Source organism: Gymnogyps californianus, chromosome 13 (genome assembly GCF_018139145.2).
Source record: "Gymnogyps californianus isolate 813 chromosome 13, ASM1813914v2, whole genome shotgun sequence".
In the NCBI taxonomy this organism is placed as follows: Eukaryota; Metazoa; Chordata; class Aves; order Accipitriformes; family Cathartidae; genus Gymnogyps; species Gymnogyps californianus.
The window spans coordinates 16,975,726-17,003,267 of record NC_059483.1 but is presented as its reverse complement, the minus strand read 5'-3'; the positions used below and the strand labels follow the sequence as shown (position 1 = coordinate 17,003,267).

At 66.6% G+C, this 27,542-nt stretch overlaps 6 protein-coding genes across 9 annotated transcripts; 2 read left to right on the top strand and 4 right to left on the bottom strand.

The window, feature by feature from the left end:
- Positions 1 to 545: 545 nt before the first annotated feature.
- Positions 546 to 7,047, bottom strand: ACY1 (aminoacylase 1). Its single transcript, XM_050904430.1, is given in 17 exon segments — positions 546 to 1,174; positions 1,316 to 1,376; positions 1,656 to 1,735; positions 1,830 to 1,898; positions 1,983 to 2,127; positions 2,323 to 2,372; positions 2,475 to 2,548; positions 2,658 to 2,714; positions 2,960 to 3,049; positions 3,302 to 3,378; positions 3,568 to 3,662; positions 3,779 to 3,883; positions 4,446 to 4,510; positions 5,144 to 5,261; positions 5,264 to 5,322; positions 6,760 to 6,952; positions 6,955 to 7,047. Coding segments are annotated over 17 exon segments (1,596 nt in total). The 3' UTR covers positions 546 to 1,009.
- PCBP4 (poly(rC) binding protein 4) lies at positions 5,251 to 19,025 on the top strand. 2 transcript variants are annotated; one of them, XM_050904433.1, is made up of 13 exons: positions 5,251 to 5,273; positions 14,360 to 14,417; positions 14,750 to 14,773; positions 14,852 to 14,884; positions 15,154 to 15,270; positions 15,359 to 15,487; positions 15,736 to 15,864; positions 16,130 to 16,204; positions 16,374 to 16,418; positions 16,609 to 16,684; positions 17,078 to 17,130; positions 17,578 to 17,747; positions 18,098 to 19,025. In XM_050904433.1, exons 1-13 carry the CDS (start codon positions 5,251 to 5,253, stop codon positions 18,411 to 18,413), a joined length of 1,248 nt encoding a protein of 415 aa, XP_050760390.1. In that variant the 3' UTR covers positions 18,414 to 19,025. The 2 variants fall into 2 exon arrangements, with proteins under 2 accessions (XP_050760390.1, XP_050760389.1); XM_050904432.1 differs by lacking the exon at positions 5,251 to 5,273 and adding an exon at positions 12,674 to 12,710 and having other exon boundaries at positions 14,302 to 14,417.
- LOC127021408 (protein ABHD14A-like) lies at positions 7,137 to 9,182 on the bottom strand. Of its 2 annotated transcripts, XM_050904436.1 has the most exons (5): positions 9,153 to 9,182; positions 8,554 to 8,812; positions 8,291 to 8,406; positions 7,693 to 7,928; positions 7,137 to 7,428 (listed from the first exon to the last, which is right to left on the bottom strand). In XM_050904436.1, the coding sequence occupies exons 2-5, from the start codon at positions 8,799 to 8,801 to the stop codon at positions 7,246 to 7,248; spliced, it is 783 nt and encodes a 260-aa protein (XP_050760393.1). In that variant the 5' UTR covers positions 8,802 to 8,812; positions 9,153 to 9,182; the 3' UTR covers positions 7,137 to 7,245. The 2 variants fall into 2 exon arrangements, with proteins under 2 accessions (XP_050760393.1, XP_050760392.1); XM_050904435.1 differs by lacking the exon at positions 9,153 to 9,182 and having other exon boundaries at positions 8,554 to 8,978.
- ABHD14B (abhydrolase domain containing 14B) lies at positions 9,337 to 11,350 on the top strand. 2 transcript variants are annotated; one of them, XM_050904439.1, is made up of 4 exons: positions 9,337 to 9,381; positions 10,023 to 10,232; positions 10,408 to 10,649; positions 10,975 to 11,350. In XM_050904439.1, the coding sequence occupies exons 2-4, from the start codon at positions 10,025 to 10,027 to the stop codon at positions 11,155 to 11,157; spliced, it is 633 nt and encodes a 210-aa protein (XP_050760396.1). In that variant the 5' UTR covers positions 9,337 to 9,381; positions 10,023 to 10,024; the 3' UTR covers positions 11,158 to 11,350. The 2 variants fall into 2 exon arrangements, with proteins under 2 accessions (XP_050760396.1, XP_050760395.1); XM_050904438.1 differs by lacking the exon at positions 9,337 to 9,381 and adding an exon at positions 9,660 to 9,693.
- A 1,295-nt stretch (positions 19,026 to 20,320) lies between the features above and the next one.
- On the bottom strand, positions 20,321 to 21,550 carry GPR62 (G protein-coupled receptor 62). Its single transcript, XM_050904434.1, has one exon. The coding sequence runs from the start codon at positions 21,548 to 21,550 to the stop codon at positions 20,321 to 20,323; it is 1,230 nt and encodes a 409-aa protein (XP_050760391.1).
- A 1,532-nt stretch (positions 21,551 to 23,082) lies between these two features.
- On the bottom strand, positions 23,083 to 26,820 carry PARP3 (poly(ADP-ribose) polymerase family member 3). Its single transcript, XM_050904431.1, is given in 13 exon segments — positions 23,083 to 23,252; positions 23,370 to 23,516; positions 23,724 to 23,901; positions 24,152 to 24,229; positions 24,380 to 24,526; positions 24,684 to 24,814; positions 24,817 to 24,909; positions 25,161 to 25,296; positions 25,669 to 25,802; positions 25,805 to 25,859; positions 26,298 to 26,398; positions 26,401 to 26,422; positions 26,638 to 26,820. Coding segments are annotated over 13 exon segments (1,575 nt in total).
- Positions 26,821 to 27,542: the final 722 nt, after the last annotated feature.

Here is a 27,542-nt window from a genome sequence, read left to right as displayed (position 1 = left end):
CCACCCCAATTTGGCTCAGCGAGCCCTCGGCTGGCCCTTGCCCTGGTTTCCCAGGGAAGACTGCAGGGATGGGCAGCACAGCGTGGCTCTGGGACAGATCCAGCACCCCTGGCTGCTGGGGAGCCGCGCGGCGTGGGGTAAGAGCAAGGAGAAGATGCAGCCCGCAGGCAGCTCTGGCAGATAAGCAGAGGCTGCCTGCCCGAACCCGCACGCTGCCTGCCTGGACCCGAGGGTTTGGGGGAGAGGCACCGCGGCAGGAACTGGTGGGAGGGAGGGAGCAGGATGAACCCCAGCACCGCTGGCTGCTCCAGCTCCCCCCGGCACCCTGAGGCTGAGCTGGAGCAGAGGCTCCCGAGGAGCAGCCCCACAGCCTGCCTGGGCAGGATCCTGCCCGCAGCTCCGTTCCCCAGCCCGATGAACCCAGGGGAGTGGGGAGCACCCCAGCAGACCCCACCGCGCTGAGGAAATCGACGGTGCCTGGGCTCCCCGAGACCCCACAGGCAGCACCACAGACAGACAGACAGATCCCACCGCTCCTGGCCATGCTTACCAAGGAGATTTATTGACTTGCATGGGGAGGACGGGCAGCACTGGCCCCAGCTCCCCCGGCAAGCGGGCAGGGAGGCAGGACGAGGCACGGGCAGGCAGAGTGGGGCACCGGCCAGCCCCTTACCCCACAGCCAGCACAGCCAGAGGTGGCACAGGGACAGGGGGAGGCACCACCGACACTGGGAAAGTCAGGAGGCACCCAGGCACGAGGCTCTGCTGGCACCCAGGCAAGGGGGACACAACCCCCCGAGGGGTGGCTGGGACCCAGATTTCGAGGGCACAGCCAGGACACTCGGCACAGTGGCCGTTGGGCTAGCCCTGAGCACAGCCAATGTGGCATGATGCCAGCTGGGTCCCCGGCACGCTGGCAGGCATTTGCTGTGCCCACCCTCTGCCCCCTTTTTAAAAGCCTTGCGTCCCACTGCTTGGCAGCCCCCCGTCCTGCCCCTCGCCGGGGCGCTCAGCCCTCGGCGGGCAGCGGAGGCACTGAGGCCAGGGCGGGCAGGAGGTGGGCGTAGATGTCGATGCCCCGCAGGAAGACTTGCTCGTTGAGGAACTCGTTGTGGTCGTGGAGCAGCACCGGGGTGCGGTTCATGGGCGAGAAGCCGATAGCGGGGTGTCCTGCCTGGGGATGGGGGGGGTACAGGGTGAGGCCGGGGCTGGGACGCGCACCGGGTGCCCCCCTCTGCCCAGGCACGGCTCCTGTTTGGGGCTGCAGGTCTCACCCCAGGTGGGGGACCCACGGGTGGGCTGGCTTCGCACTCACCGCTCGGATGTAGCGGCTGTCGGTGGCAGCCGGGAAGATCTCAAGCTTGAGCTGCAGCTTCCTGACAAGCGAGACTCTGCATCAGCATGGGCACGGGGGCAGCCGGGTCCCCTGTCCCCCTGCCACCTCACGGGCAAAGAGACCACACCAGGAAGGTCCCTCAGCCCTGCAGGACACTCAATCCCATCCCTTTCGGGGGGGGCACGGGGAGATGCCCTGGCATGGCATGGAGCATCTCCTCCCAACCCCTGCCATGACCCCAGAGACCCCCGGGGATCCCCCGGCTCCCACCAGAGGATGTCCCCACCAAGGTCCTGCCCTTCCTGGGGATACTACTTACATGTCCCTGCAGACCCCGCTGAAGGCTTTCCACCACGGGTCTGACTCCTCGGTGGAGGTGACGTGTTGGTCCATGCATTTCTGAGGGAGGGAGAGGGCAGGTGAGGGGCGGGTGGGTGGGCACACAGCAGGGGAGGGACGGGCACGATGTGCCTGGGTGGCCGAGACCCCTCACCTGGTGAAACTCATAGGTGACACCATCCCCGGCACCACGGCACCACGCAGCCACCTGCTCCTCGAAGGCCTGCGGCAGAGACCGGAGGAGGGGTGTAAGCGGGGTACCCCCCCATCCCACTCCCCTCCCGGGTGGGGCCAGTGTGGTGCCCACCTTCAGGTCCACGGTGGGTGGGATGCGGACGTCGAAGCTGGCCGCCATCTCGGAGGGCACCACGTTGAAGGAGACGCCCCCCTCCAGCATGGTCAGGTTGAGCGAGGTGACGTCCCCTAGGGTCAGGCTTGAGTCGGACTTGAGCCTCGAGGGACGCAAGGGAGAGTCACCCTCCGCCACCCAGGGAGGAGGGGAAGCGCTCCCCCACCTCGCCACCACCCCCAAATGGGGAAACTGAGGCACGGGGCGGCGGCGCCGGATCAGAGCCTGGCTTGGGATCCCAAGGACCCCCTCCATGGACCGAACTGAAGCCACAGCCATCCTGCTGCCCGTCTCCTACCTCTGCTTCTCGCTTTCCCTGAAGGCCAGGAAGGAGGTGATGACTTTGTGCTGGGGAGGGAAGGGCCAGGGGTGAGGACCAGCCCTGCAGGCAGGTGCCTGGCACCCCCAGGGCAGGTGGGGGGGCTGTGCAGGGTGTACTCCCTCTCTTACTATCTTCTCGGCCGCCGTGTTGCTGATGAAGCGGGACCCATGCCCAGGGCTACCCACGCACTTCACCTTTATCCCTGTGGCAGCAGGGTGAGAGGGAGGCGTTGAGCAGAAAGCCCGTGGTGGCACTGGTGCCCCAGCACCCGGCAGAGCCAGGGACGGGGCGGTGGGCACGCAGTTACTCACACCACGGGCTCTTCTCGCCGTAGAAGACACTGAAGGTGTCGGACGGGCTGGCCAGGCCTGTGGTGGGCACAGACAGGGGGTCAGTGGGGCATAGGGATGCCATGATGTGCCCCCCTCTGCTCTGCCCTGGTAGCATTTCCCCTCCGGGCTGGCACCGTGCGGGTCACTGCCCGGGGGAAGGAGCCCCCAAGGGGGTCCCTGGAAGCCGTGCCAGGTGCCAGTGCCCGGGGGGTGATGCCAACAGGCAGAGGGGTCCATGCCAAGAGGAGACACATCCCCGTGCCAGCCCCACCACCACTCACCCTCATCCAGGGCAAAGCCCACGTTGAGCGCTCTGAACTCGGGGCGCTGCACGAACATCTCCATGCCCTTGTGTCCGCCCACCTCCTCATCTGCAGGGGAGAGCCTGGCGTGGAGGAAGGAACCGGGGCGTCCCCCGTCCCACCACCACCCGGCCCTCCTTCCACGCCAGCCTGGGTGCCACCAGCGCACCCGATGTCCTCGGACGTGGAAACCCCTCCAGCCTCGAGCTAGGGGACCTCAAAATCTGGAGAGGCTGGCAGGGGGGTGCCCAGCTGCCACGCTGCGGGGAACTCCAGAGCATCACCCAGCTGTCCCTGAGAGGGGACACCCTGGGGACTCACCAGGCACAAAGGTGAGGTGGATGGTGCGGGCAAAACACTTTCCCTCCGCCTTCAGCCTCCGGATGGCCTCGAGGTACCTGCGGGGAGAAGGTGGTGCCTGGGCATCACGGAGAAGAGTGGCTGGTGTGCTCTGAGCCACCCCAGGGGAGGTCAAGTGGTGGCACCCTCAGCCCCAGGGACCCTGGGGATGGTGGCATCCTGTCCTGTATCACTCAGAGGCATCCCCATGCTGTGCTCGCCTAGCAGGCGCAGAGCCCTCCACTCACTGGATGGAGACGCACTTCATGTCCTGGGCACCCCGGGCGTAGATGTTGCCTTGCGAGTCCTTAACAGCCTCGAAGGGTGGGTAAGTCCAGTGCTCCTGCAGGGAACAGCGGCTGTGACGGCAGAGGGGCACGGCAGGCACCAGCTCCCGTTCGCCCGCCACCCCCAGTCTTCCCCACCGTGCCCATCCCACCCCTCTCCCTCTCCCGGCACCTCGAAGACGGGCACGACGTCGGTGTGGGAGTTGAGGAGGACAGAGCGCAGGCGGGGGTTCGTGCCCTGCCAGGTCAGGATCAGCACCACGCGGCCCTGGCACACCTGTGGAGCGAGGGCAGGATGTCACCAGGGTCCTGGCTGGGGACAGAAGGGCTGGGACCGGCAGGTTGGACCCAAAAAGCATCAGCCTGGGAAAAGCGTCTTGATGCCACCTGGCAGGTCACCCCTTTCTCCGCTGGGAGAGGGCAGGCAGCAGGAGCAGGCATGCCTGCACCCTCCGGAGCCAGACGGAGCCCAGGTGCGGGTGCGAGCTCCTGGCTGCAATTCAGACGGAGGAGGGGAGATGAACCCAGCGTCTTCCCCCTGTGTCCGGGAGTCCCCTGGGACAGCCGGTGCCCTGGGACAGCAGGAAGGACGTCCCAAGCCAACGTGACCCTGCTAATCATAGCACAGGCGGCTGCAAAGGTCAGCGGGGACCAGCTGGAATACAGGCTTAAGGGTGGGCTCAGGTCAGCAGAGGATTACAGGCAGAGGGGATTCACTCCTGCCCAGCTCCGGGGCGGCAGGCAGGGGAACAGCCTGGTCATTAAGGACCCGGGCGCAGATGGATGGATGGATGGACGGACAGACGGACGGACTGGGGGCTGCTTCTTGCCTCGCTCACCTCCACTTTCTGGCACGCCAAGCCGAGGTCGGTGCCGATGCGCTCCAGAAACTGGACGGCCGCATCTGGGGAGGAGCGAGGATGCCCGCGGTTACGTCGGGATCTCCCTCCCCTCTTGCCACAACCCCCCAGGGACCCCCAGGCTCTCTGGGGCTCCCAGGCCAAGGAAAGAGGTGACCGGAGAGGGCAGGCGATGGAGGTCCTGGGCACAAGAGGTGGCCAGGAGCAGGGACAGGAGCAGCTCATCGCCCTCCCTTTGGGGCGATGACTAGGGGAATGTGAAAAAATAAAAATTGAAGGGGGCAAGTTCAGGGGTGACGGTGCTCTGTAGGAGTTTTGGGAGCTCCTCACCAATAAAAAAATCTCAATGTACTTTAGTGGGAGGATGGAAATGTTAACCGAAGGAGATCTACATGGGGTTATCACAAGCATCCGTTCCAGAGCCAGGGCAGCGTGGAAAAGGGGGGCCCTGGGGCACAGGGCTGGAGGAAGCAAATGGCAGCTCTGGGTGCACTCGGGACGTCCCCGCCCCAACCAAAGGTGCCAACAGAGATAAGGCACAAAGGTGTTCGCTCCTTAACACCACGATCAAAACAGCCCCGGCACAGGACTCGGGCACCTGGGTCCAAAGACCGGAGCTGCAAAGCCGCATTGCCAGATCCCCGCACGGCTCCCCGTCCTGTCCCCCCCATCCTCACCATAGTCAGGTTTGGGATGGACGGTGTCAATCCTCAGGTACTCCCGGAAAAGTGTAACCGAGGGGTCCTCTGAGGCCCCCATGCTCTTCCCGGGCTTCCCGGGTGCCATGTCAGGCCAGGAACCGGGACTGCAAAGCTCTGGGGGAAGAGCGGCGAGACGGTTAATCACCCACCGGCCCCTCCAAAGTCCGCCGGCAAGCTCGGTCGTCACAGAAACCAAAGCAGGAGGGGGCAAAGGTCTCCCTGGTGCGAGTCCTGGGGACGCTGCCACCACAGGACAAGTCCCCCCAATTTGGGTACGGGGGCAGGATGGGGTGTGCCCCCCACGCCATCCTTTCATCGTCCCCCCACAGTGCATGTTCCCGCCCCGAATGCGGTGCCAGGGCAAGCTGTGATGCCCAGGCACGGGGCAAGGGGTGAGATCCAGGGAAGGGCTAGCTGGGGCACAGGGGGCTGGCAGGGAGGAAAGGGGGGCAACAAGGTGGGGAAGGGGGTTATGGGGGGAAGAAGGGTGTACAGGGCAGGGGCACACGGTAGTCGGGGTTAGGCAGTGGTTAGAGGTCCGGGGGGATGCTGGGGGAGCGCAGGCAGGGAAGGCAGGATGCTGGTGTAAGGGGGTGCAGGTAAGGAAAGGGGGACACTGCCTGCTTAGGGGGTTCAGGAGAGGTGCAAGGAAAGGCGCTGGGGGTGCAGGGAAATGGGGGTGCAGGGAAGGGGGATCGAGTGCTTACAGAGGACAGAGGGGTTGGCGGGGGCTACAGGCGGGTGACAGGCTACTGGGTGTTTGAGGGGTGCTGGGCGGCTGGAGGAGCAGGAGGATGTGGGGTGCTTAGGGGCACATGGGGGTGCAGCAGGAGGGGTGAAGGGGAACACTGGGGGGTATGGGAGTAGGGGGTGCAGAGAGGCTATGAGAGGGGTGCAGGGGGGTGCAGGGGTACCGTGGCTAGGGCTGCAAAGGGGCACAGGTGGGGTATAGGGGTACCATGGCTGGGGTGCAGGGAGGGGGCGCAGTGGGGTGCAGGGGCACCATGGGGAGTGCAGGGTACTGTGGGTAGGGGTGCGAGGGTGCTGTGGTTGGGGCGGGTGGGGAAGGTGGGGGCAGGATACCACGGTTAGGGGTGCAGGGGACTGCATGGGTTGGGGTGCAGCGGTTGCGTTATTGGGGTGCAGGGGTAGCACGGGCAAGAGGGCAGAGGGGTGCTGGATACCATGGTTGGGGGTGCAGGGGGGTGCAAGATACCATGATCAGGGGTGCGAGGGGGTACGCGGGGGTGCAGAGTACCGTGGTTAGGGGTGCAGGGGGTTGCAGAGTACCGTGGTAAGGGGGTGCAGGAGGGTAGAGGAGGGGTGCAAGGGGGTACGGGGGGTGCAGGGTACCGTGGTTAAGGGTGCAAGGAGGTACGGGGGGGGGTGCAGGGTACCGTGGTTAAGGGTGCAAGGGGGTACGGGGGGGTGCAGGGTACCGTGGCGAGGGGTGCGGGCTTGGGGGGGGACGAAGGCGCCGGGGCAGCCCCCCGCGGGCTGCCGGGCGCTGCTGGCCCGACCCCGCTCCCCGGCCCCCCGCCCGCCTCGGCCCTACCTCCGCGCTCCTTCCGCCGGCGCCTGCCCTGCCCGGCCCGGCCCAGCCCGGCCCCGCTCCGCTCCGCTCCGCCCCGCAGCCGGCAGCGGGCAGGAGGCGGGCAGGGGAGGAGCGGGGGGGGGGGCACAGGACGGGCTGAAGGCGGGGGGCAGGCAAGGGGAAGGTGGGGAGGAGGCAGGCGGGGGGCACAGGGTGGGCCAGGGGCAGGGGGCAGGCAGGGGGTAGGCCGGGCACCCTCCTGCCCCACACTAGAGGCAGAGAGATGGGGCTGGAGCCCGGGGAGCCCCGCGGCGCTTGGGGACACATGCAGAAACCAGAGCAGCATCAGTTTATTGGCCTGGTGACAGACGACACCCTGTCCTGTCAGCAAGGGACACCCTCAGTCCTGTCCCCGCCCCCCCCACGCCACCCTGGGGACACCCCAAAAGAGAACAGCACCCCTCATGCCAGCCACCTGTGCCTCCCAGTGCCTCGGGACGCCCCGGCCACCCCGTCCTCCGCTCAGCAGGGGACGAGGCGGCGCTCACTTCAGCTGGCGCAGGAAGCCCAGCAGGGCCCGGTGGAAGTCCTCCGGCTTGTCCAGGTAGCAGGCATGGCCGGCATCGGGCACCACGGCCACACGGTGCCCGGGGAGGTGCCGGAGGCTCTGCAGGGACTGGGGACCCAGGCTTGCATCACGGTCACCGTACAGGATCAGGGTGGGCGTCTTGGGAGAGGGAAAACCAGAGCGGTTGTCAGAGGGGGAAATGGCCACCACGCTTCCCCTGGGCTGTGCCCGCCTCCACCCATCACCACGGGGGGCTGCAAAGCCAAGGGAAGGCAGGTGCCAGCCCCACCATGAGCTCAGGGGAGCACAGGTCCCCCTCACTCACCCCAAAACACGGCCACCCTCCATGCCACCCTCCAGCCAGCTGGCCCACGAGGCTCGCCAGCACCCAGGGCCCCCCAGGAGCCCAACAACCCACCTCACCTGGACCCGCCGGTACTGCTCAGCAGCGTAGTCCTTGGTGCCCACGGGTGCAACGGGCACAAAGCCAGCCAGCCGGTCCCCCCGCGCCAGGAGGAAGGGCAGGGCAAAGCGGCCGCTCATGGAGGGGCTGACGAGAACGGGCCTCCGCATGCCCAGCTCCTGGAGGACATGGTCCAGGAAAGCCACCCGGCCCTGCGCCGTGGCCGTCATCTCCGCGGGGGGCGAATCCCCATAGCCTGGCATGGGGCAGAGGGTCCGGGGTGGGCGCAGGGCAGGGGGGATTGTGCAGCCTGCAATGGTCTCTCCCCCCGAGGCTCAGCTGGCTTGGCAAAAAATGGGCACCCGACCAAGCCCCAGCAATTGTACAGCCACAGCCACATGTCAGCTGCACCGAGCCAACGCCAAAGGGTTTGGGTGGCCATGGAGGTCAAAGCCTCAGGGCAAAGCCAAATCCCAGGCACACTGCCCCAGGGACCACCACTAGCTGCCTAAAGAGGTCGAGAGCCCTCCCTAAAGAGGTCCAGAGCCCAGCGGTGGCTGAGGTGAGGGACTGGAGCTGCCCAGAGGGATCAACTTAAGTGCAGTGCCATGGTCCTACCAGGCAGATCTATCGCGACCGCACGGTAGCCTTCTCCAGCGAGCAGCGCCAGCGTGCCCAAGGCCTCCCATGTCTTGGAGGTGAACGCCTGGCCGTGCAGGAACAGGACAGCAGGCCTGCGGTGGGGAAGACAGATGGGAAGGGGTTCAGGGAAGATGCCATGCCTGCAGACGTCCAGCGGCCATGAGTGCTGGTAAAGACCGATCCCCAGGGCCTGTCACCCCCCACATTCCTCCGCCACAGGAGCCGGCGGGCTGACCCACCTCCCGGGGCTGGCAGTGCCGCTGGCCTGGGGCCCTGCAGAAACCTCCCTGTAGAAGACGGGGGGCTCTCCCGCTGCCATTCCCGTTCGCGCGGTGGTGTTGGCCGCCTGCCGGCCCTGCTTCCCCTCGTCAGGCCGGGCACCCGCCGAGCGCTGCTCGTGCTGGGCAGCCGGGAGCAGGAGGTAGAGGAGGAAGGTGAGGAGCGCCCCGAGGAGCAGGAGCCCCAGGCGGCTGCGGGCAAGCGGCATCTCCGCTCCCTCTGGAGAAGGAAAATGGCAGCGAGGGGCTGGAAGGCCCAAACCCCACTGCTGCGGGGGGGGTAGGCCCCAGACCACGGTGCTCTCCTCAGCTCCGGCCCGGCCCGCGCCCGGCGCTGGCAGCCCCGCTCGGCCCCGGCCTCCCGAGCTCCCGCTGGCTCCGGCCGCCGGCCCCGCCGGCCCACAGCTCCAGCCGGGACATGCGGACCCCCCGGCCCCGGCCCTCACGGCGCCGCGCCCGCGGCCCCAGGCTCCGCCTGGCGGGAGGCCGCAGCGCTGCAGGCCCCGAGAGCTGTCAGCCGGGGGCCTGCCCGCCGCACCGACCCCCCGGCAGAGCCTCACCGGGCCGAGGCCGAGGTCTCGGGAGAGAACGGCCGGTGCCGGGACAGGAGCCCCGGCCTGGCGGCGCTCGGCTGGAGCTTGGCGGGGCTCGGCAGAGCTCGGCTAGGGCTCGGCGGGGCTCGGCTAGGGCTCGGCTCGCTTCGGCAAGTGCTCGGCGGCGCTCGGCAGAGCTCCGCCAGGGCTCTCGATTGGGGCTCGGCAGGACTCGGCTAGGGCTCGGCTCCGCTCGGTAAGAGCTCGACGGGGCTCGGTTCGACTCGGCTAGGGCTCGGCTCGGCAAGTGCTCGGCTAGGGTTCGGCTAGGGCTCGGTGAGGCTCGACGGAGCTCGGCTGCGTTCGGCTCGGCTCGGCAGCACTCGGCTCGGCGGGGCGGGGGCGGCGGTTCCCAGGGCCGCCCCGGGCCCTGTGCACCGTGAGGCGGTGCCGCCGCTCCCCCCCCGCCCCGCCGGCCTTTGGACCCGGGGCGCGGCACCGCCCCAGCCCCGTGGTGCGGCGGGGAGCGGGAGGCGAGCGGCGGCCGGCACTGGGGGCGGAGGAGCAGGTAAGGGCCGCCGGCCCAGCGCCGGGCGGGGAAACTGAGGCAGGGGCGGGCCCGTGAGCCCGCTTGGCACGACGGAGCGGCCCCGCGCACCCACCTCGGGGCTGGCCCCCCGCCGGTGCCCCCCCAAAAAGAGGGTGATGCCAGTGTAACCCCCGCTTCCCGGTGCCAGCGCCACAGCCCGCCTTGCCTTCCAGCCGCCGCCGGGCCTCAATGCCGGGACACCGGTATCCTGCCGGGGCTGACTTTTCCGCTAGGCCGCACAGGGCCGCTGGGCGCACCGGGCCCGTTTCCACCTCTCATCCCCCGCTAACAGCTCTCCCGACCCCCAGGCATGGCCACTCCACAGCTCACTGAGAGCACCGTCACGGTGGAAGGCCAAACCCTCTTCTACCGCCAAGCGGAGCCGGCCCAGCAAGCGCCAAAGCTGACGGTGCTGCTGCTGCACGGCATTCGCTTCTCGTCTGACACCTGGCTTCAGCTGCAGACGCTTGCCACGCTGGCCGAAAACGGCTACCGAGCTGTGGCTATCGACCTGCCGGGTAAGGCGTGGTGGTGAGCACAGCCACGGAGAGAGGCGGGGGCCGGGGGGAGCCGATACAGCTGCTCAGGTTCGTGGTGCCGGGATGGCAGCCCTGGCATCCTGCTGTGCCGGCTTCTCCCGGTCATGAGGCGGCTGAGAGTGTGACAGGGCAACTTCTGTCTCCCACGGCTCAGGGCTGGGGCGCTCGAAGGATGCTGTGGCCCCAGCGCCCGTGGGCCAGCCAGCACCGGGGGCTTTTCTGAAAGCAGTTTCGGAGGCTCTGTGCCTGGGTCCGGCTGTGGTGATCAGCCCATCGCTCAGCGGCATGTACTCCCTGCCCTTCCTCTTCCAGCACAACCACCTGCTCAAGGCGTATGTGCCCGTGGCGCCCATCTGCACTGAGAAATTCACAGCGGAGCAGTACGCCCAGATCAAAGTACAGCCTGGAGGGAGATCCAGGGAGGTTGGGGAACTGGGAGGGGACCCTGGCACCGAGGTTGGGCGGGGGAAAGACCAAACAGCCAGAAGCCCTGTTGCTGCTGGAAAAGGGGAACGTGATGGTGAAGGAATGTGACTGTGGGGTACCAGGAGGGAAAGCGGGGACATTAGGAGACCCAGGAGTCTGAGCCTCATTTTCCCCTTGTTGTGGTGGGCGGGGGAGAAGGGCAAGTGTCTCCCCTCCATATCCTGGTCCCAGGGTGTCCCCGGCCAGGAGGAGCGGGTGCCTGGGTGCTGGCTCAGGGTGCGTTCCCCCTCTGCAGACCCCCACGCTGATCGTGTACGGGGACCAGGATGCAGAGCTGGGGCAGGCCAGCCTGAACAACCTGCGGCATCTCCCCGAGCACCGGGTGCTGGTGCTGCAGGGCGCCGGACACGCCTGCTACCTGGACAAGCCCAACGAGTGGCACCGCGGGCTCCTGGCCTTCCTGCAGCAGCTGGAGTGAGCAGGACGGGCCATGTGGAGGGGCCCACGGGGCAGGGGGACGTGGCCAGCCCACCCACCCCTCTGCCTGCGCACATACCCTTGTGCCAACCCAGCTGCTCACCTGGCATCCCCACCCAGCCCTGCCGCGCCATGCCGGGCCCATGCCGGCACCGCTGCCTCCCTTGGGACCAAATAAAACCCCAAGCTCTGCCACCGCTTTCCTGCTACCTTCCTCCTGCTTTTTTCCACCCTTCCTGCCTCCTTCCCCGATCCCCACCTCCTCCGTGGCTGCCATCCCATGCACGTTTGGGGGGTGACAGCAGGGGAGGTGCAGCCACCAAAGGATGGGACATTTGGGGAGCGTTGCCCTGTGGGTGGGCGAGTGCCAGCTGCGAGGCCGCTGGAGCCCACCCATCATTTCTGGCAGGACCCCCGGGAGCCTCGGAGGGTACCCGGGGAGCCCTGGGGCTGTGTTCAGGAACAGGTAGGTCCCCCAGGGTGGTGGCACCCATGTCCCCAGCCTGCCGGCCTCCTCTTCATCCTCCTCTTCCTCCTCCCACCCCTCCTGGCGCGCACCCAAGCCCAGGGTAATCCACAGGGGCTTAAAAGGGAACCGCCAGCCCCAGCAGGCTCCTGCCCGCGGCGGCAGCAGCCCAGCACCCCGGGGAGGCGGGGGGGGGGGGAGGGGGTGGATTTACCGAATGAGTGGCTGCCATGAACAGATGGGGGGGCGGGCGGGGAGGCCTGACAGACGTCCGGCCGGACAGACGGGGGGACAAGCCCCCTGCCCGCCACCTGCTTTGGTGCTGCTGCACCGGGCACTTGGGGGCACAGATGGAGGCGGCAGCGGGGTGCCCCCCCAATGCCCCCCCTTCCTCAAGCCTGCCTGGGCTTTAGCTGCTTACGCCAGGGCCCAGGAGGATTTAATGGGGGGGGGGGCACTTGTCTGTGGGCGCAGGATGCCCGTGAGGGGGCACGGGGCAGTGCCAGGGGTGCAGGAGCTGGTCCCTGCCCTGGCAGGAAGGCAGAACCCCTGTCTGGAGCATCCCTTGCCCCCCCACCCGGTTCAGGTCCCCTGTTGCAGCCCCGGCCCCCCCGCCAGCCCTCCAGGCGCTCCCCCCTAGCAGCACCCCTGGGTGCCAGCGGGCCCTGGGGTGCCAGCCGCCCCGTCCCTGCCCGCTCTGGTGTCCTTGAGCCCTCGAGCCCTGCCAGCTGATCGGCTTCCAGGAAAAAAAAAAAACCGCAATTACAAAGAGGGGCGATGTGTGAGCCAAAGGGGGGGCAGGGGGGGGCCAGGAATGTCCCCAGCGGTGGCAGATGGCCTTACCCAGGGTGCATTGTTCCTTTTAGTGTCTCTTATCCGCTGTAATAGGATCCCGGAGGGAGGGATGTGGGAGAGGGGAAGAGCGAGGGGGGCCCCGGCGTGGACCGGGGTGGGGGCCGGGGCTGCCAGCCTGGCCCTGGCCTGTCAAGCGGCTCATTGTTCCTGCCCCGGGTGTCACTGGGCGCCGCCGGGGACAATGTGGCACTGAGCGGGGTGGCCGGCGGCGGAGGGACGAGGCGCACGGAAAGGTACCCGCCAGGCCCCGCTCCCGCGGGGGCCGGGGGGGCTTGGGGCGGCCGGGAGGGCGAGCGGAGAGAGGTTCCCCCAGGGACGGGGTGGGGGCTTCCTCCTGTCCCCCCCCGTCACCTCCCTTTGCCACCCGAAGGTGCCCCGAAGGACGGGCGGTGCCCAGCTTCGCGGCTGTCCCGATGCCAGCCGTGGCACCGGGCCGGGGCAGGTGGCCTGTGCCCATCACCGGGGCCTTTGGCGTCCCTGCCAGCCTGGCTCACCTGGGGGAGAGCACCCCCCTGCCCGCGGACACCCCACGTTGCCTGTGGCAGTGGGGGGACACGCGTGGCCCTGCCGCCTCCCCCCTGCCCCACCGCCAGCCTCGTCCTTCTCTCCCCAGCGGGATCTTTTGTCCCCGGCGGGTCCCTGCTGCCGTTCATCCCGGGGGGGACGGGGGACCCGGGCGGGCTGCCCACCCCTGCCGGCACCACTCATGGCTACGGACGCTGCGGGGAGTGGGGTTACAGGGGGGTACATCACCCCCCCCCCCCCATTTCAGACTCCTCTCCATCGGGAACGAGAATATTCACCTTCCCCAGCCTGTCCCCCTTTCTCCAGCCCCCGATAACAGGGGGTGAAGAGGGGGCGTCCAAACCACCCCGGGGGTGCAAGCCATAGCACTTAGGGGATGCCGAGGCAACCAGCCTGCCCCCCCTCCCCCCCCCCCGTTACCCTGATGCAGGAGATGTGCCGTAGTGGTGGCGAGTCCTGCCAGCACCTAAAATAACCGCCCCCCCCCCCCCCCGCCATGCCCGCAGACACGGGCCCCAGCCCCAACACGGGTGCTTTGTTTCAAAGCCGCTTGGCATCACCCGGCTTGCCGGGAGCCAGCGGTGCCGCAGCCGCCCACCCGTGCCCGGACACACGGCGATTGTCCTCCTCCCAGCCCCGTGCTGGCGCTGCGGGGCCCCGGCCGCCCCCGTCCCCCAGGCACAGGGTCCGGGGGGGCTCTGGGGGGGGATAGGGTGCAGCGGCATCATGGATTGGGCATCACGCCGTGGTTCGTGTCAGGCTGGCGGTCCCCCTCAGGGAGGTTGCCTCAGTTTCCCCTGGGGCTTTGCGCACGGGCAGGGGGAAGGGAGGAGGAGGAAAAGAAAGGCTCGCACAGCCTGCGAGACCACCCAGGCCACCTCCGCTCCCCCCGCCCCGCATGCCACCACCCCAGCAAGTGTCTGCAAACTGAACCCCATCCCACAGCCACGCTCCCCACACTTTTCCCCTTCCCCCCCAATATCCGTCCGGCTCCTGGCTTCGTGAAGGTGTGGTGCCAGCCCCAGCCCAGGGCCTTATGTGGGCCAGGTTGAAGGCAGCTGCCTGCAGGCTCAGGCAGACACATGGGGGCAGGTCCCTTTTGGGGAGCTCCTGGAAGGCGTGCAGGATGCTAGTGGGGTACCATGGGACTGTGCAAGCCTCCCCTGCCAGAGGAGGGCACAGTGCTGCCCCTGCCTCAGTTTCCCTGCTTCCCAGCCATAGGTGCTTTTCAGGCTGCAGATTTAGGGGGGGGGATTAGTTGGGGCCTCCCCCCTTTCTGGAGACCACCGTGCCCCGCAGGCTCAGCTCGCCCTCCCGCCATGGCATCGCCGGACGGAGCCAGCGGCATGGGCGGCAGCCCTGAGGAGACAGAGCTCAGCATCACCCTGACCCTCCGCATGCTCATGCATGGCAAGGTAACGGCGGAGGGGCTTGGCGCTGCTCGGGGGGTTCAGCAATGCCCGGGGTGGGGGGCCATGCTGGAGCACCAGCTCCTCACCACACCCTGTTTTCCTCCTCTGCTCCCAATCCCCCTGGGGACAGCGTTCCCAGAAGGATTTCTTCCCCCATCCTAAGCCAGGGAGGGGCCCGTTCCCATGACCCAGTGTCACCAGCAAGCCGCCCGGTATCCCAGTGGCCACGGGGCAGGGCCTGCCTGTTGCCTGTTGGCCAGGCTGTGGGCAGAGGAGGGATGTGGCAGGCAGGGAGTTGCCTGCTGACGGGGCCACCCTTGTCTCTGCCTTTGCAGGAGATCGGCAGCATCATCGGCAAGGTAAGATTTGGGGTCCGGGGCACTGCCAGCCCCGGGCTCCCCTGGACCTGACCACCCACCCTGTTCCTCTCCCTGCAGAAAGGAGAGACCGTTAAGAGGATACGAGAGCAGGTAAGGGCATGCTGGGGGGCTGCCGGGTCCTGCTGCCTGTCCTGCCTGGACCTGGTGGCTCCCACGTGCCGAGCTGTGGCCACCCCCAGTCCCAGGTGGACCCAGGGGAGACACGGCTGCTCCCCAGGGAAGGCTGCCTGGGGCAGGTGGGAGGGGGAAAGCCCAGGTCCGCAGGCATTGAGCCCCCCCGTGGTGAGCCCTTCCCTGGGGGGGGACACATGGAGCACAGGGCCCGTGACGTCCCTGACGGGGTGTGACACTGTCCCCAGAGCAGCGCGCGCATCACCATCTCGGAGGGGTCCTGCCCCGAGCGCATCACCACCATCACCGGCTCCACTGACGCCGTCTTCCGCGCCGTCTCCATGATCGCCTTCAAGCTGGAGGAGGTAGGTAGCCCCCACCCACCCCTGCCGGGTGCCCCCACGTGCCTGCAGGCTCCTGGGGGTCCGACGCTGCATCCCCCCTCTCTCGCAGGACCTGGGAGTGGGGAGCGATGGGGCAGCAGTGGGCAGAGCGCCGGTGACACTGCGCCTCGTCATCCCGGCCAGCCAGTGCGGCTCGCTCATCGGCAAGGCGGGAGCTAAGATCCGGGAGATCCGGGAGGTGAGGCTGAGGGTGCTGAGGGTGCCCTGGGTGTGGGCTCCCCTTTTCCCCGGGGGGCACAGAGCCCTTGGCACGGGGGCTGCCACGGTCCCACAGGGGCTGTGGGAGGTGATGCAGGAGTGGAGCATCACCCTGCGGGTCCTGCAAAGGGGTCTGGGGGAGCACGATGGGACAGGGGAGGCGGGAGGTGCTGAGCCCCGGGTGGGGAGTGGCTGAGGGACCCCAGCATCTCGCTTTGACCCCCGCAGAGCACGGGGGCGCAGGTGCAGGTGGCCGGCGACCTGCTGCCCAACTCCACCGAACGGGCCGTCACCGTCTCAGGGGTGCCGGACACCATCATCCAGTGTGTGAGGCAGATCTGCGCCGTCATCCTGGAGGTACCCACCGAGACCCGTGCCCAGCCCAGGGGGGCATGTGCTGCCCACCCGCCCCTCCCCGGGGCTTCCTGTGCCCACCCGGCCCCAGGCACCGGGGTCCTCCCCTGTGGAAGCCCATAAGAGCACCCTGCCTCGGTGGTGCTGGGGGCTGTGCCCAGCTTGCTGGGGGCATGGAGGGCCAGAGGGGGTCTGGGGGGACCTGTGGGGCTGCGGGGGCATTCAGCCTCATCTCTCATCCCCTCCACCTCCTTTCCTGCCTCTCCAGTCGCCTCCGAAGGGGGCCACCATCCCCTACCACCCTGGCCTCTCCCTGGGCACCATCCTGCTCTCTGCCAACCAGGTAAGGGGCTGCAGCCATCCCCAGGGGCACGGGGTGGCCGGGGGGCCCAGCCTCTGCCGGCGAGGGGCAACTCCGGTGGGCTCAGGGTGGCCTTCCTGCTCCGGGAGGGTGGCCTGAGGCAGGAGTCCCCACCTGGCCCCCCACTGATGCCCCTTCCTTTCCCACCCAGGGCTTCTCCATGCAAGGCCAGTACAGCGGGGTCTCTCCCGCAGAGGTGAGTCTGTTCCTGTGGCAGCCCACCCCTGCTCCTGTGGGCACCGGGTCTGTGCCCGCCAGGACAGGCGCTGCCAGGGATGCCTGTCCTGGGAGGTGCTGGGTGCCAGCATCTAGCTTCGGGAGGGGACAGGGGACCCTCTGCTGTCACCCCTAATGCCTCCTTCCTCATCCTCCTGCTGCCCGGACAGATGACGAAGCTGCAGCAGCTGTCAGGGCACACACTCCCCTTCGCCTCCCTGGGCCACGCACCCTCCATGGTGCCAGGTGAGCATCTCCCATGCCCCCCCCAGGGCTGGGGCTGTGGGGTGCCCCTCCTGATCCACCCAGCCACCTGGCCCTGATGAGGGGGTCCCCCTCCCTTGCACCCTCTCCAGTCCCAGCCCCCCCCGGCATGGCTACCTGCCCCCCAGAATGACCCTGTTCTTGATTTTCTGGGGTCCCTGCACCCACCAGAGCCCCCCAACCCTGCAGTGGGGAGCACCAGCACCAAATTACGACTGGTGCCTATGTCCCGTCCTCCCTGCCTCTCCTCAGGGATCCTTCAGGTTTGTCCCCAGGGCCACTGACTGTCCCAGCACGGGGCTGGGGTGGGGGCACGGAGCTGCTGGAGACCTGCTCCCCCCCCCCCCCCGCTAACACCCCTGTCTCTCCCTCCAGGCCTGGACACCAGCTCCCAGAGCAGCTCCCAGGAGTTCCTGGTGCCCAATGACGTACGTGTGGGTCCCGGGGATGGCAAGGGGGACCACAGCTTGCTCCCACCCACGCGTCCCACCCCACAGCCGCTTTGCAGGGGCCAGCACTCACTGCCCCACACCGGGAAGGCTCTGCCTCAGCCATCAGAGCTCAGGAGCAGGAGGGGCTGCTGGGGCAGAAGCAGCTGGAAGAAAAGGGAAACTGAGGCACGGGAGGGGGAAAGGGCTTGGCCAACGCCAAGGAAGAGCCTTGGGATGTGGCAGCCCAGCAATGCCAGCCAGGGGGGGCTTGAGTGAGACCAAAAAGCAGGGTCTGCCCAAGGAAAGCAGCGCCCTGCCCTCCCGGTGCCTGCCTCAGTTTCCCCAGTCCTCCCAGGCGTAGAGGGTAGCCAGGGAGCCCCTGGGAGCTCCCTGCTCGGCGTGGCTCCGGCTGCTCCCAGCTCACCCCGGTCCCTGCCCCTCCAGCTCATTGGCTGCATCATCGGCCGGCACGGCAGCAAGATCAGCGAGATCCGGCAGATGTCGGGCGCCCACATCAAGATCGGGAACCAGACCGAGGGCTCCAGCGAGCGGCACGTGACCATCACGGGGTCCCCTGTCAGCATCACCCTGGCTCAGTACCTCATCACAGCCTGGTAGGTACCAGCCTGGGGGACACACACGCTGGCTGCTAGTGAGGGGTGGCACCTCCCCAGCACCCCAACGCAGCTTTTGGGGGACACCCCCACCCCACCATCCTCAGGAAGGATGAGCTGGGTCGTGCTTTGAGGTCCTGAGATGGTGGGTGCAGGACTCGAGGCCTCACGGGGTTTAAGCCCCAGCTTTTTAGCCCTCCCCAGCAGGATGCCCAGGATGTGCCATGGAGACCTGTGCCTGAAGGGATGGGGCACGCAGTCTCTGCACCCTAAGACGGGCAGGTTGGGGTGGGGGACCCGCTCTGTCACTGTGGTCCTCACCACCCCATCCTTCTCACTCACTTCCCCAGCTTAGAGACGGCCAAATCTACCTCCCAGGTGCCGCCGGGCCCTGGCTCCATGGACCTCGGCGTGGGCTTCTCCCAGCCCCTCACTCCGGGCTCCAGCGCGGCGCTGCCCGCCGTCGCCCCGGCCCCCCCAGCCCTGCTGGGCACCCCCTACACCATCTCCCTCTCCAACTTCATCGGCCTGAAGCCGGTGTCCTTCCTGGCTCTGTCCCCGTCCTCCGTGGCGGGTCCTAACGGCGGCACCGCCACCTACACGACCAAGATCTCGGCGGCCAATGGCACCAAGAAAGCTGACCGGCAGAAGTTCTCACCCTATTGAGCCCCGCTGGCGGGTGGGCAAGGGGGTCTGGGATGCCACCCAGTGCCAGGGACACCTCCCTGCCGCCCACCATGTCCCTCAGCCCCCCCCAGGCGCCCCATGCCCAGGGTGGACCCCTCTGCCCCCCACCCCAGGGAAGGGAAGGGTCTTCCCGGCGGTGATGCCCGCTGGAGGAAGGGGCTGCTCCGCTGCCTGCTGCCCGTCCTGGCAGCGCTGTGCCCCCCTCCCCGGTTTTCCTGCACGGGGACCACGTGCCCTGGTATTGGGTGGGGGGGCTGTCTCTCCCAGCCTGGGGTCCCTTCTCCCAGTGCTCTGTGCCGGGGTGGGACCCCCACCTCCTGCCCCTTGCCCTGCCCACCCTGCCATCCCACTCCTGCCCACCCTCTGGCTGGCACCCAAAAGCCAGGTCCTGCCAGATGAGGGGCTGCCTGGCCTCTCTGGAGGTCCCCCTTCCCTTGGCTCTGGTGGGGGGCCCTCCCCGGGCCACCCCGGGGCAATCGCCTCCCAGCAACCCCATCCAAGAGCCGGTCCCTGCTGGCTTGGAAATGCTGTATATATAAGTCTATATTTTTTCCTCCTTTGTAACTTATCAATGGTTTAATAAAAAGATAAAATTTACAAGAAAAAAATAATAATGTCCCCCACCCTGGGTGGAGACACGCCCCCACACCAGGGGCAGCCCCAGCTCCTGGGGACACAGGGTGGTGGCCGGAGCAGTGTCCCTGTGGCCAGGGAGGTGCTGGCCCTCAGCCCCAGTCTCTCTGAGGGTCTTCCCAGAGCCCCCTCCCTGCCGTGGGGCAGTTTGAGAGGCCATGGGGCAGTTCTCTTCCAGCCCCCTAGTTATTACTGGGGCAGGGGCGTCTCCAACCCGCTGTGCCAGCACCATCCTTGGGACCTTTGTGGGTGGGCTGGGGGTGATGTACCCCTCCAGTGTCCCCCAACAGGGTCCAGTCCCCTTTCTTGCACCTGAGACCCCATGGGAAGGTCCCCAAGCCCTGCAGAAGCAATGAGACTGAAGGGGTACAGCAGCTCTCGGTCCCTTCTGGCTGCTGCTGCCCCGGGGCACCCCGCATGGCCCCCCCACCACCACCCTGTGCCACCATGTCCACCCCAGCACACCCCTGGCCGGCAGCCCAGTTCGGCTGGCACGTGGCACCACTGGCTGGGCTTCAGCTGGGCAGCTGTGTCCATAAACAGCCCGGCACAGACACCCGGCCGGCCAGCATCCCCCCTGGAGGGGCAGCCCCTGCCAGCTGGGGGGGACAGAGGGCACGGCCAGGCATGGCCACGGGCATCGTGTGCTGCCACACCAGCAGGAAAAACACAGACACGGCCAGAGCCAGCCCCGCGGGTGCTGTCCCCCTGATAAGTACCACAGGTGACAGGAGCTCCTCCACCCAGACGTTAGTTTTGGGTTAAACAGCCAAGGATGGAGGGCTCCACATCGGCCATCCAGGCTCGGTGGGGTGCTCAGGGCCCTGGTGTTACTGGTGTTAGTGGTGTTAGCTGGGCCGTTGCTCCTGGGTAGGGTGCAAGGGACATCTGCTCTTCCTTGCTGGCCACGAGTGGTCCCAGCGGGGTGACGGAGATGGAGGTGCCCCCTCCTCTGCCCCTGCGTAGGAGCCCCTTGGCATCCTGAGTCCTGAGGAGAGCCCGTCCATGCAACTGGGCTGTGCTGGTGGAGGCAGAGACAATCCCAGCCTGCAGCAGAGAGATGAGGCTTCCCCAGATCTGCTGCCTTCTCCCGGGCAAAGAAACCATCCTCCACCATAAGTTAGAGAAGAGGCAAAACCTGAACAAGGACCACTCCAAATCCAAGAGGCTGGGTCCAAGCAGGTCCGATGGGTCCCTGGCAGGTCCCCTGCCCACCCTCCTGCCCAGCACAGTGGGACAGGGCCTCCTGCTTCTCAGCTGCTCTCTTCAGGAACTTGACCTGGGATGGGGAAGTCCATCTTGGTCTGGTCCAGCCTGTTCCTGGGGCTGGGGCTGATGCAGCTGGCGTGGGTTTCCAGCGTGCAAGTCGCTCTCTGGAGGAACTGCAAGAAGTTTTCCTGGACAGAAGCCTCCGAGACAGAAAGACAGAGCTCCTGTCCCAGTGGCCGGTTGAGACAGCTGCGCCGGAGCCGGGCCAGCTCCTCCCGGATCTGGCGGTTCAGCAGCCCATAGAAGAAGGGATTGATGGCAAAGGAGGAGTAGGCAATCCAGGTGACCACCATCTCCCCATGCCCGCCGCCCACTGTGCCAGCAGCGACAGAGGAGTGCAAGTGGAAAGCGAAGAAGGGCAGCCAGCAGCACAAGAACTGTCCCACAATGAGGACCAATGTGAGGATGGCCTTGTTGCTTCCCAAAAAGCGCTCTGGCGTCAGCCTGGGCAGCGGCAGGTTCCTGGTGGTGATGATGGTCACTTGGCTGGCGATGGAGTCGGATCGGTGTCTCGGCACAACTGCCTGTGCTGGCACGGGCACGTGCTGCAGGGATGCCATCCGGGCCACGCGGTAGACACTGCAGTAGACAGCAAAGATGATGATGGTGGGCAGAACAAAGCAGACGATGCTGAAGATGATCACAAAAACCTTCTTGTGGGCCCCAGGGCTCCAGTAGACTGTGCAGCGGCTGGCGCTGGTGGCCCCGTTGCCTTGAGGCCAGCCTACCAGTGCCAAGACAGTGATGAGAACAGACTTGACCCAAATGAAGATCACTCCGGCCACCGCCAGCCTGATGGTCATCTTGACCTCATACCTCATGGGGTGGACAATGTAGTAGTACCGCTCCACGCTGATGATGGAGACGGTGAGGATGGAGGCACTGATGAAGCAGACATTCAGGAATATCAAAGCCTGGCACTCGGCAATGCTGTAGATCACCCTGTTGAAGCAGGAGGAGCTGGAGATGATCCCCAGGGGCATGAGGAAAATGGCAGAGAGGAGGTCAACCACGCAGAGGTGGCAGACGAAGATGAACTTCCTGAGAAGGGGGGTTTTGAGAATGACGACCATCACCACGGTGTTGGCCACCAGGGCGGTGAGGGTGAGCAGGACCATGCAGAGGAGGCCCACCACCTCCTGGGCGATGGACTGCTCAGGGACGGAGAGCGGCTCTAGGCTGTCCGTGGTGTTCAGCCCTGTTCGGCTTGCCATCCCCCCTGAGGGCTAAGCCAGCAGCTCTGGTGCCTGGGCAGCAAGGGCTCTTCTCCTGCGTCCCTTAAAGGGAAACCCCACCACAACCATGGCCGCTGTCTTCTCCTTGCCTGTTGGGGAGGGGAGTGGGGCGTGAAGGAGAAGAACCAAAATGAAGAAGAGCCACAGAGAAACCCAGAGACAACCTGAACCCCTCCGAGATGCTGGAGCAGGGAGAGGTGCCGGGCGAGGTCACGGCACCCTGCCTACCCCAGAGCTGGCATCCGGGCTGTCCCCAACCTGGCCAGGGACGGCACTGCCGGGACCTGCGGCCACCCGTGCCAGGCTGACACCCCGTCCCCCTGCCCCAGCTGCACCAGCACGCCCCGAGGAGGGACAGCATGAAGCCGCCTGCCCCATCCCTGCTCCTTGCTCCGGCCGCGGGGGACCCCAGGGTGGGTTGGGGGGACCCAGCGCACCTTTGCTCCTGGGGAGGTGGGTGATGCTCCCCTCCTCGCCGGGGGTCCTTCTTGCCGGCGTCACTCCTGCAGCAGAACAGGGGCTGCCGGCCCCTCTGCAAGGCCACGCTCCCCCTTCCCCGTGCCCCGTCACCCGCTCGTCATCCTGTTTGCCTACAGCCCGCCAGCTGCGGATGGCACCAGCTGTCACTCCCGGGCGCTGCCTGCGCTGCCTGCACTCGTGGCGGTCCCACGGGGACAGCTGCTGGGTCCTAGCAGCCGGCGGGGGCTCGGGAAGGGGGGACCGGGGTCCCCGAGCCCTGTGCCCCCCCAGCATGGCCACCCACTGCACCAGGCCTGGTCCTTCCACAGCTCAGCCCCGAGGTCCCTAGGATTTGGAGGAAAGACCTACAGGCAGGTCTGCCGCATCTCCCTGACGGCATGTGGATGCTCTGGAGCATCCATGGGGCATCGGGGTAACACAGCCGGGAGTTGCCATTCCCTGGCACCCTGGACACCCGGACACGTGCTCGGGGGGCACACGTGAGTGCGGAGAGGGGCTTGGCATGGGCGCCAGGCTGGGGCAGGGCAGCAGGCATGGCACCAAGGATGGCACCAGAGGGAGGGCAGGCGCTCCCCCTCTGGATGGAGGGATGAGCTCCTCCATGCCCAGGCACGGCAGCACATCTTGCTCATCCTCTGTAGCTCTGATGCCACAGCGATGGGCACAAGCCCACTTGCTAAGGTGACGAGGGCATCTGGCTTGCAAAGCCACCAGCTTTCACCTGAAGGCTGCCAGCATCAGACGGCCACAACAGGCTGCAGCCCCTCCAGAGCTACCCGCCACCGTCCCTGCAGGGACCCACCACCACCCTTCACTACTCCACACCCGCCTCGCCAGGCAGGAAAGCGCCGGCACCGCTCGGTACAAGGCACAGAGTTTTTATTTACAGTCAAAGCAAGCTCTGTCCCCACGCCAGCCTGTCTCTTGCCAAGCCCCAGGTGGGGTGGCCAGAGAGTCCGGACCACTGTGCTCCGGGCTGGTGGGTGTCACCAGCTGGTGCTGGGACAGGGCCGCGGCGTGCCCGGGCACCCTCAGAAGTGGAGCCAGACAAGGTAGCGGATCCGGCACTGGCTGTCCTGGTAGATTAGGTACTCGCTCTGGCTGAAGGAAGAGTCCTTGTAGGCAGGCATGGGGTTGGGCTTGCCCTGGCACACCAGCACCTTCTTGCCGTCCAGCAGCACCTCCTCATCCTGCGTGGGGTCTGGGCGAGAAGACACCCCCCACCACAACATCAAGCCCGAGATCTGGCCTGTCTCCCCCCCGCCCCGTGCCCACCCCAGCCCCACAGACCCCACACCCCCTCCTGCCCCAGGCTCACCCGGCTCTGTCCAGCCACAGGCCAGGACGCTGTCGTAGCCGGCAGGCGGCTGACACAGCGTGGGGTCATCGCAGGTGATGCGGTAGGGCTTGCCCAGGGCCACCTCCATCAGGAACATGATGCCAGCCTTCTTGGACATGCAGCCCACTGCCATGGGAGAAGGGGATGGGGATGATGGCACCAGCCCTGGCGTTCCCATCTGGTTGTGCCCAGGCCATCCCGGCATGCAGCTGCCATGGCAGGGAAGGGGCTTGGCATGCCCACAGCTGCCTGGCAGGGGGTATGCGAAGGCAGTTGCGCTCACAAAGACCCTGCGGGCGTCCCAAGCAGCCCTGCCCATCCCAGGACCCTCACTGTAGCAGGCTGACCTGCTGTTCTCAGAGGCGAAGTAGATGCACTTGCCCATGCATCCGCCTGAGTGGGGCACGATGCGCAGCCTGCTCTTTAGGATGGCCGTGATCACCGCCACGTTGGTGCCATGCCAAAGCAGGCGCCGGTGCTCCAGGAGGTCGTGGGCTTTGAAGTGCTCGTCCTGGAGAGATGCAGAGCTAAGGGCTGTCCACAGAGGGAGACATGGGTGCCCGGGGGTGGGGGACTGCCACCCAACCCCCCCAGCCTAACCCCAGTGCCAGGCTGGAGGGGCAGGGGAGTGGGTGCCTGTTTGCCCCTGGCCAGCTGGGCTAAAGCCTCCCCTGGGTGGAGAAGACCAGAGCCCTAATGCAGTCCTGGGCTGCAACTGGGGCTTCTCCACTGTGGGACAGGGATAATCATCTCCTTCTCACCTCACCATCTCGGGCCACCTGCCAGATGTTGAGGATGCGGAGTTTGTGCCCCGTCTGTGTCACATAATTTTGGATCAGCTGCCAAGGAGGGAGGCAGGAAAGCGGTGCCACCACAGGCAGCCATCCCAGCAATGCCCATGGTCCCCCTGGGACAGTGGGGACCTTTGGGGTGCCTGCAGTCCTGGCACGATTGCTCCATGTCATGGGGCACCGTGGCACAAGCAGCACCTGGTATTCCTGGGAAGCCGGGTCCAGCAGGGAGAGCTGGCAGCAGAGCAGGGCGTAATCTTGATCCAGGGGATGGGCGACTTCCTCCTCCTCCTCCTTCTCCTTCTGTGCCTGCAGGCTCTGTGCCACCTTGATGTTGGCCAGCACCTGGCAGGCACAGACCGGGGACATCCTCACCACCGGTGCTGGGCACCGTGCCGGGGGGACCAGGGCAAGCCCAGCCTCCTGCCAGCACCTCCCTGCCCCACAGGCAGGAGCCCACCTTGGGGAGGGATGCCACCTGCCCGGTGCCCTGGCGTATCACCAACAGCATGTCCTTCTCGGCACGCAGCATGTCGGGGGAGTTGATGGGGGGTGGCCGTGCCTGCCCAAAGTTATGGGGGACGATGGTGCAGAAGCAGGAGGAGAGGTCCTCCAGGCGGGCGGCCTGGGGATCTGCTCCCGCAGTGCCACCTCCAGCTCCTCCAGTGCCTCGAAGCCCCTCGTGATCTGCTGCTTGCTCAGCTTCCCCAGCGGCATCTTCTTTGCATCTGGCTGGGGGGACAGGAGAGGGCGCGGGTGAACCCATCTACCCCACTTGCCCCACAACTACTTCCAAGAACCTCCAACATTACCATGGGCCCATGCAGGGACCCGCATGGGGGGTCCACAGTCCCACCAGGTGCCGGGCTGTCAGTGGGGATGTCTAAAATCCATCAGCACCTCTGCCGTGTTCACCTCCTCACCTGTACCCCCCAGTTGCAGCCCCCAGACCCACCCCATGCCACCCATCACCTCCTACCAATATTCACGGTCTGCATGGCATCCCAGAACATGTCGCTGCTGAAGATGAGGGACACCAGGTCCTGCATGGCTTTGTCCAAGGTGCAGGGCAGCACCCACTGCTTGCAGACCTTGTCCCCGTCCACGCAATCCACCTGCAGACCCCCAACATCACCACGCTGCCTGCGAGCCCAGGGGAGGCTGCGGTGGCATGGCACCGGTGCTGCCCATCTCGGTGGGGAGAGCCTGGACCCCAGGCAACAGAGCGACAGGCAGGCACTGCCTCCGCTTTCCATGACCGATGCCACCCAGACGCCCGTGGTTCTCACTTGGGATGCCCTCCCACTCTACCTCAACCCATTAGCCCCAAATCTCTGCCCACAGGCTGTTTTAGCTCGCACCCAGACCCCTCCCGAAACTCACCCCATCCTGCTGACCCACTTGGATGCCCTGGTGCCCAGCGGGCCAGGGGTGGGATGTGAGGACCACACCACCACGGTGACACGCCGGCTGCCCGGCACACTCGCCCTGAGGGCAACCTCCACCTCCTGCCTGGCCCCTGGCTGCACCTCGATGAGTGGGTACTTCCCTCGCTGGGCAACGAATTTCTCCCTCACTGCCCAGCTGTTCTTGGTCTTCTCCCGAAACTTCTTCTCAAAGCCTTCTTGGTGGCCTCCAGAGAGGCAGAGGGCATGAGCTTGGACTGACCCACCTCCGCCTGGCAGTGGACAGCAGTGGTCAGGACCCCCCTTGCACCCGTGCTTCACCAGCCCCATGCCAGGGAGAGCAGCCTGGGAGCAGGGGGGCTGCGATGGCAGGGCTGCAGAGCAACGAGCAGGAACGTGCCGAGCCACTAGCACCGGGTCTGGGGGTCCCTCCAGCTTGGCGAGACACCCCAGGACTCCTTGCTGGGGTGTCACATTCACTGTCACTGCACTGACAGGTGCCATGTCCCCCAGCCAGGCTGACCCCGTTGTGTGGGGCCAAGTCCTTGAAGCCCCCCAACAAAGGGCTATAGCAGGGCCACTTGGTTGCTTGCTTTGGGACTGGGAACAAGGGATGGGGACCACCAGGTTCATCCCCGACCCTTGGGGGTCCCAAGGCAGGGTGGGAACAGCCGTGGTGGGGGGGACGAGTGGTGCTGGGGTGGACTCACCATGCGACCCCAGTGGCTCCAGACACTGTAGGCACTGTCATGCTCAAGGAGCTGGATGATGTAGAACTTCTTGTTGTTGGCACTGATGTTGGTCTGGTTCAGGTGCAGTCATAGTCCTCGTAGACCTACAGCAAGCAGCATGGCCCGGGCTGGCCCCTGGGCAGCATTTGGGGATGGAGGGGGGTGCAGAGCTGTCCCAGTGGGGACGCAGGGGGTTCTGCAAGGAAAATTGGGGCTGCCCCTGTGTCAGCAGGGCAGGGACTGCCCTGGGACTGCCCCCATCCCTCCTGCCCATGTTGCCCCATCCCTGCCTCACTGGGTACCCCAGTCTCACTCCCACCTGGGCGCCTGGCGCCATGCCCAGGGGGCACAGCCCATCGATGGTGGTGGGGGGCTTCTCCTTGGGGGAAGTTTTCAGGGCTGCCAAGGTGGAGCTCCAGGCGTCATCCTCCTCTCCCCGCTTTGCTTTCTTGCCCCTGCCGTCCGGCTGCTTCAGGGGGGACATGTGGTGCTTGGAGGCCATGGCTGAGCTACCCTTGCGAGGCCAGTGGAGCCTTAATCCCCCAGCAAAATCCCTGGGGAGAGCAGAGCAGGAGGCAAGTGATGCCGAGCTGCCCTTCCAGGAAAGTCCAGCTGAGCTGTGCCTTGCTTTCCCTACGCCTCCAGCCCATGGCCGGGCTGAAGGAGGGGATGGGACCTCTGCCCCTGAAATGCTTCAGCCTTGCCCCTCTGCTTGGGGTGGGGGGCAGAGCCCCTCGGCACCCTCCAGCCCTTACGGGACCCCAAAGGGGAGACACAGCCCAGTGAAGTGGAGCCGAGGGGAGCACGGGGTGGGGGCACGGCTGCTTGCACAGCAAACTCAGGTCAGAAGAGCTGGAAGAGGACAAGGGTCCGCTGGAGAGGTGAGAGGAGCCCAGACAGCCCTGCCTGGCCCCCACCTCCCCTCACCAGGGACCCCCAACCCGCAGGAGTGTGTCCCCAAGGCTCCCCCAGCCCTGTGCCCCCAGGGGTGTGCAGAAGAGGAAAGCAGGCAATGCCCCCCCTCCAAATATGCAATGCCCCCCCCCCAATTCCCCCCAAGCCCAGTGAAGGGGTGCTTTGATTTGGGCATGGAGGGGGCTCGGGCAGCCCCTCATCTCCTATGCCACCCTGGTCCCAGCCCAGCAGGCAGTGCCGGGGGCAGCAAAGAGGGCAGAAGAGCGGGGAGCAGCCATGTCCTACCTGCTCCCACTGCCCGGGGCCGGC